Here is a 7,686-nt window from a genome sequence, read left to right on the forward strand (position 1 = left end):
TCAGTCTCATATATCCATCTATATAAAAAATAATGAGTGTGAATAACATGATTTGTTTTTTAATCAAATCTGAGTAGTCATGGCCCACTGCTTTACTACTCTTGGTGTTGTATATGTCATGTGGGGTTGGTTGTTCTTTTTTGAATCAATTTCAAAATGGATAATACCCTTCAACCGCAAAGGAATTGGATAAGAACATAGCTTCAATATGGAGGGACCCTCTGGCACTTCTTTCACAATAAAGTCACATCTAAAGCTAGCAACCATTAGGAAATACCAGTATGAGGAAAAGAGAAGTGCTTCAATGGCCACAAATTCTCATCCTTCTAAGTTTTAACAAAAAGAAAAAGTTAACCACATTAAATACAAAGCACAGATTCCATTGATGCGTTTGGTTGCTTTATTGAGACATGAATGCGCGCCAGTGGTACAACTGTTCATGAATTATATACAAAATATCACACATAACGAACCAAACTAATGGTAATCTAAAGAATAAATAAAGTCACAACCGGCAATAGCTTACTTGACAACACAGACAACCTAAGTTTGATTTTCACCGAATACAACTTTTGGCAATAACGAAGAGCTTTAACCCAACTTAGGATTAGTTCCATAACTGAATATTTAAGAATGACTCGCATCAAAAAAATAATTAGGATAAGTAAATAAAAAGGAAAAAAGTAACAAACCATCTGCATGCAAGAATGTTCTTTGTTTTTAAAAAATATTATAAAAATTGCATTAAATCTATAAATAAAAGCCTAATGCTTCATTAAGTCTCTCTTAATCAACCAAAACCCAGAATTTCAAATGAGTTGCATATTCACGAGTTACAATCATACACATAATACTTTTTTTAAGATGCAATGAGTTGACATGATTTTAATAAATAAACAATTAATAAAGCTTTCAATTGTTTGGTCTCTTTCTGCTGCAAAAGCACTGACAATTAAACAAGCATTTTTTGGAAAATAAGACAACACTTATTCTGGCTGCATATACAGCTATGACTCAGAGTTGGTTCCTATTCACCCCTCCTGTGGTAATCAGACCCAGGTTCATGCTCTTTGTACCTGTTCTTAACTGATTCAACCTTTGAGTTACCTATAGTAACCTCTTCAGCAGCATCATATGTCTTATCAGCAGTTTGACTTGCCACCCCTTGTTGGGATTCCTTGGCCTTCTCCTCTGCAACTCTCTTGAATTCTTCAGCAGTGGAAGGTGCCCTCTCTTCCATCAAACGCCCATGTTTGTCCTTGTTTGCTTGACCATAATTCTAATTATATGCATGTTTCATTCATTGAATAACTAATAAATTACAGTATCTCAGTGACCACTGTAAACAGTTTCAGTGTTACTAGTTATGACATGAAATTTAACAATTTGATTACTCTTGTAGCAAACCCATTTGAGTAGAGATTGCATTTTCAAATTCAACAAGCAAAAAAAAAATCACTTTTTTCGTGGTGGGTTTTGATCCAATTCTCAACCCTTAATTTCCACTTCCAAGAACAGGATCATGCAGAAAACCATACTTTAAATCTAACACTTAATTTCAACCAAGGACAAGGTGAAATTCTAAACAAAAAAATAAAAAATAAAAAATAAAAAATCCACATTTGCTTTCTCTAATTTAATTTTCCTACTCCTGATCATTCTGACAAAAAAATAAAAAATAAAATTCACAGCAAGTACCTTACTGAAATTAAATTAGTAATTCTACATCAAAGAAACAAATAGTCATAGAGTTCTAGGGACACAGTTAACTTAAATTAAAAAGAAATTATGAAAAAAAAAAAAAAAAAAAAAAACACCAAGAGACAAAATGATTAAGTGAATGATACCTTAATGGGGTTGTAGAAGAATGGCCTAGTGGGTTTGACCAAAGAAGATCGTGAAGAAGCATGGAGAAGAGTGAGGAATTTGCCACCAGCCATGTTTGCTTCAAAGGAATCAATGTCTGTATCCGCAGGCAAATTATTAGTTCGAGAGAGACAAGGTTGTAAAAAATATTGCAGTGGAGAGAGTGGGGACGTGTCTATAGGTGGAAGCTAATTATAGGCACGTGGCGTTGTCGGCACGCGCCACTTCATGCAACCTAAATGGACAAGAACTGCAGTGTAGGCTATGTCTGTATTCTTCTATACCTATCTCAGTCCTAGGTAAATACTAAATCCATCTTCATGCAATAAATTGAATTGCTATTCCAGTCAATATCTACTTAATGTTAAAAGGGAAGATTTATATTTATAAATTCTCATAAACTATACTATATTCTTTAGAGAGAACATTAAATTATACTATGTTCTTTCGTACATAGTGTAATTTATAAAAATTTATAAATTTTTTTTATAAACAAATCATTCTTCATGTTAAAAAACAATAAAAAAAAATTAAAAGGGCTTCAGAAATATTACTTAAGAAGTAAAAGTAACTATTTCTAAAAAAAGAAGTAAAAGTAACAAATGTTAAAAGTTAAAGTCATTTACATTTATCATTTTAAATGACATAATTTTGTGTAATTTTAAATAAAATAATTATGTTTTGATATAAATTTGTTGATCTATATTTTCTTTTCTCCACAAGATTAAAAGGAAAAAGAAAAAGAGATTATTTTGAAGAAGAAGAAAAAAATATAAAAAATCAATAAATATGAACCAAAACATGATTATTTAATTTAAAATAACACAAAATTTATGTCCTTTAAAATTGTAAATAATTTTCCCTTAATTTATTTAAAATTGAAAAAATAAAACATTTAATAGAAGACGTATATTAGATATTCCTTAATTGATATCTTTAAGGTACAAGTTAGAAAAAAATAATGATTACTTGATTTATTTATTTTTATTTTTTACTTTTTTTTTGTAAATACTTGATTTATTTTTTTAGTTACAAAGACAATTAGAAAGGTACGAACAAAATAAATTGTCCAAACTATTTATTTACTCACAGATTTCTTAACGGGGTACTTGCACGTTTGAAAACCACTAAGAAAGTATTTATTATTATTTTTATTAAATTGCATAGTTATTTAAAAATGATAAGTATTAAATAAATTTTGAATTATAAGTTTAAGATTCCTTTCTTATCAATTAATTCGGTGGTCGATCAACATATAATATATCAAAAGAATACAGTCACAGAAAATAATTTTGTGAATCTTCTTGTGGAGGGCTACCAATTTACAATATTGCAAGTTTGGATTAAAGAATAATCAAATTTAAACTCTTTATCAATATTATATTTTTTAACGTCTTAAATAAATATTTAAGATTTATTATAATTAATTATTCAAATTTTTGGCTTTGTTTATAAAGGGAAAAGAAAAAGAAGATATATGAAAGAATGACATAGGTGTACAAGTTATTACTCATCTTATCAGCTATCATTATTTAACGAAAAAGAAAGGATATATTTGTTTCTCTTATTTGTTTTATCATGAAAAAAAATAGAAATGTTCATAAATAATATTAAATTACTTTATTACTCTTTATATAATGAGCTAATTTATATAAAAAAATAAAATAAAATGAGTAAAACTAGCAAAAATAAAATAAAATGAGTAAAGTAGAAAAATAATGTGCGGCTCATAGGAACATTTCAGACCTTTCCACGCGACTTTGTTTAGTATATGCTATAGAAGGAAAAGCAAAGGAAGAGATTCCAGTGAGGTTATTAAATCCAATTCAACCGGTTGAACCAACAACCAGACTATCAATTGGCGCGATTCTGTCGATTAAACGGTTATTCATGCAACTCAGTAAAGAATCGGTGAACCGATTATAAACTAGGTTCAATCGATACTAACCCAATACCAATTTATTGATTGAACTGATTTTTGAGAATTGTCGCAATATGTTACACCACAATTGCATAATAACCATTAAGACAAATCACTTTAATTATGATATTATTTCTATTTATATATTTATTATATATCTTTATCTTGATTGAGTAATGCTTTGGCATATATTTAATTTGTAGATAGAAACATTTTCGCTGGTCCTACCATTTTTTCATCCTCTTCCACTTGGGCAGTTAGGAAGGGAAATAAAGGTGATATCAAGCAAAAGTGAAGCATCTTTTCTTTTATATTGGATGATATCAAACAAGTGGAGTAATAACCCATCAAACATAAACTTACATTTCTATTTTTTTTATTTAATAAAACCAAATAAAAAATAGTGAAGCATCTTTTCTTTTCTATTGGAGTAATAACTCCAACACTTCTGTCTTCCTTTTTTCCCCCTATTATATTCCATTTTTTCCTTTCCCTTCTAAAGGTAAAGTAAAATACGCTAGGCTCACGAAGATCGTATCCGTCCAATTCCCTTCATTGTAATACCAAACAAGGGATCAATCATTTCCTTCCCACTTTTCCTTTCCTTTCGGCCTAAAATTTCAATATCAATTAGACTCTTGGAGTTGTTTTACTCTGTCGTATAAATGTGTATAATGAGTAATAATGTTTTAGATTAATAAGTTATTTTTATCGTGTCATATTCTGTCAACTTACAAATAAATAACACACTGAATTTCTAAATTATTCACGTCATATTGTGTTAATCTGCAAAATAAGCGGATTGTGTTCATATTGAAAGTTTTAATCCGATTTCAAATTTATAATATGTTAGTGTTGAGTATATTTGGTCAGTATTATGTTGTATCGACTTGATTTATCATTCTTAAATATCATGAAGGGAAGCGAAAATAATTGAATAAGATAAAATAAAAAACAAACAAATGAAGGAGGTAGTACTCAACTTTTTTTATTATCGTTCAATGAGAAAAATATTCATATTATTTTATTACCATTTAAGGTAGATAAAATGGAGAAAGTGAGAAATATAATCGTTAAAGTGTGTAAAATGAGAGAAAAAAAAAACGTTCATTCTTATCCCAATCCCTTAAAAAATTGAGGGAAGGGATAACGTAGGTATAAAAAAAAGGAGAATTACATCGATATCAAATAAGGAAAGAGGTACTTTTTGTTTAGTTTCGACATTAAACTGTCATGTCAGACAAAGCTTTTTTTTGTTGGGTAAGTTCAAACAAAAACTTGACCCCATCACTACTTTCAATTGGTTAAAGTAGTTAAACTGAATACTGTACTGTACATTATGACTGCTAAATTAAGTTTTAAGGAAAAATTAAAAAGGTTGAAATATATATATATATTTTTATCACTAACTGTACATTATGACATTTTTTTTTTTTGGTTGATACATGTATTTTTAATACCATCTATTAATTTCTTTTTGGTAGCGTTTCACGTGCGAGTGTTCTGTTTTATTTTTAAAATACATTAAATATAGAATAAAACTCATATTATACTCTGTCATGTTCTACCACCCTTTTCATATGTTATAATTATTTTCAATTTTATCCTTATATTTCTTTTTAGTTTTATACCAATCTTAGGGTGGTAAAATAAAAATAAATAGGTGACGAATTTGAAACATTATTTTATCCTATGTTATATGGTGTGAATTTCTGTGTGCTTTATTTGTCGTTTTTTATTTTTTCTTTCTTCATTTTTATATTTGGCTGGGTGAGGACAGAGGGGACCAAGAGAGGAGTCAGTGAAGTATTATCACTGCAAAGAACAAGATGAATCAAGTAGTTTCCCTCAGAAGCAAAAGTAGATACCTTTATTATAATTTGAGTTCATAATGCAATGGAATTATGTGTCATGATCACATATATGGCCCTGTGTATAAGGTGCTATGATGATGGAGTAAGGTCAATTTACTGTTTGGACCAAAGGTGCAACAGGTAAAACCCGTGAATTAAAACAAATCAATCCACCTATTATTATCATAAATCAACTTTCCCAAAAATTGAAGTGGTCTTAAAATTTGGATAATGAATATATTTTTGTTTTTTGTTTTTATGATACATACTTGTTATGGATCAATTAAATCATCCGCATTTTTATCCCCACTACATGAGGCACTTCACTCTCCTACTTTCTCTTAACTTTCCTCCACTCCATATAACCACCTATTATTTGCACAACTTCTCTAACGGCTAGTGCATTTCATCTATATATAGCCTTCTATTAAGGGGATTCTTCAGCACCTTTACGACATATTAATGTTCATTCTTGAACATTTGACGCTGTCTCGAGGATATCATTGTGAGAAAATGGGTCATTTTACAACAAAAACTTATAGTTGGATTATTATCATTTATTTGTCACTGAGTAACTATAAAATAAGGTCAGCGAACAGTCCCCAACCAAATGCAAAATAAAATTGATGATGTCATATAACACAGGACCACATTTTCGCTACAATTTTAATGAAAAATTATGAATTTCAAGAAGAATATAACATTTCGTGTCTTCGGAACTCAATAAACCTTTGATACTCAACACACTCGAAAACGGAAAAACTAAAGTCGCTTGTCGCCAGGACATGGCCTCTGGGGCACTCATCCAGTTCCTACTCGGAAGCGAAAAAACAAAGTCCCTTGTCGTCAAATGAAGATCGGCCCTCCGAGATAAAAATGGTTGATTAAATGAAGACCAACCCTCTGTGATATAAATGATTTATTAAATGAAGACTGACCCTCCAAGATAAAAATGATTTATTAAATCGTTATGATTTGCACCTTGGAATACTTATTTACGTTACTCTAAGTTAGGAGGTTTAACATATTCTGGGTAAAAATAAATTGAAAATAAAATCTGAATAGTGACTACAAGCAACGAAAACAACCTGAAATCCAGAAGGACCCATAAGCAGGATATTCTCGACATTCATATTTTTTTTCACAAACACTTTAAATTCTATTTGATAGACATGGAGACTTTACTTTCACCTTGACATTCGGCTTCGCCAATATCAGGCTGGGGGCTTATGTTATGGACCAATTAAATGGTCCCCATTTTTATCCCCACTACATGAGGCACTTCACTCCCCTACTTTCTCTTAATTTCCCTTCACTCCATATAACCACTCATTATGTGCACAACTTCTCTAACGGCTAGTGCACTTCATCTATATATAGCTTTCTGTAGCAAAGAATTAAGGAGATTCTTCATCACCTTTACGATATATTAATATTCATTCTCGAACAATACTTATTTTTATTAAATAATTGAGCGAAAGATTTTAAATAATTTTATTATTTTTCAATGCCAGCGGAGTGCATATGTGACACGTCCACGTACGCAAAAGAGTTTCCAATCTAATATTTTATAGAATAATCTAAAAGGTCTTTATGCATTGAAATAAGAGATAAAATTATTTTTTATAACCTAAATCGATATGATTTTGAAGTTTGGCAAAGTAATATAAAACGTTGTGGGATTTTAATTCTCTCTTCGTAATATTAGTTTTTCTTGTATTTTTTTAGAAAATAATTTTATATCCCATTATAGAAAAACATACAAAAGAAAAAAATGAATATTAAACTTAGATTACATTTGACATTGATACTTCATGGACGGTAAATGTTTACAAATCATGAACACTACTGTTAATGAAATTTGTATTAAGAGTTTTAACCACTAGGTGTGTGTTAAAAGAAAAAAGAAAAAAGAAAAAAGAAAATGCTAAGCATGTACCATCGATATAATGGTAGAACAAATATTGTAAACCAAAATTGATCTGCAATTGATGGGACAAAAAAATTTGATGCAGAAAAAAGACCAATGTATCAGCTGTATAATGC

General features: G+C 29.7%; 1 protein-coding gene across 1 annotated transcript; it reads right to left on the minus strand.

Moving 5' to 3' along the window:
- Positions 1 to 780: 780 nt before the first annotated feature.
- On the minus strand, positions 781 to 2,014 carry LOC133307427 (uncharacterized). The gene is made up of 2 exons (XM_061507938.1): positions 1,848 to 2,014; positions 781 to 1,279 (listed from the first exon to the last, which is right to left on the minus strand). The coding sequence occupies exons 1-2, from the start codon at positions 1,938 to 1,940 to the stop codon at positions 1,028 to 1,030; spliced, it is 345 nt and encodes a 114-aa protein (XP_061363922.1). The 5' UTR covers positions 1,941 to 2,014; the 3' UTR covers positions 781 to 1,027.
- Between the last annotated feature and the right edge of the window lie 5,672 nt (positions 2,015 to 7,686).

Source organism: Gastrolobium bilobum, unplaced genomic scaffold, assembly GCF_033153095.1.
Source record: "Gastrolobium bilobum isolate Gb01-03AN ecotype WA unplaced genomic scaffold, APGP_CSIRO_Gbil_v1 utg13508, whole genome shotgun sequence".
NCBI classification, from domain to species: domain Eukaryota; kingdom Viridiplantae; phylum Streptophyta; class Magnoliopsida; order Fabales; family Fabaceae; genus Gastrolobium; species Gastrolobium bilobum.

What these genes read in the sequence shown, in the direction of transcription:
- LOC133307427 (XM_061507938.1), bottom strand. Translation starts at nt 1,940, where the DNA reads ATGGCTGGTGGCAAATTCCTCACTCTTCTCCATGCTTCTTCACGATCT. An exon ending in TCTTCTACAACCCCATTAAG is followed by an intron (nt 1,280 to 1,847) that starts GTATCATTCACT and finishes GCATATAATTAG; the next exon opens with AATTATGGTCAAGCAAACAA.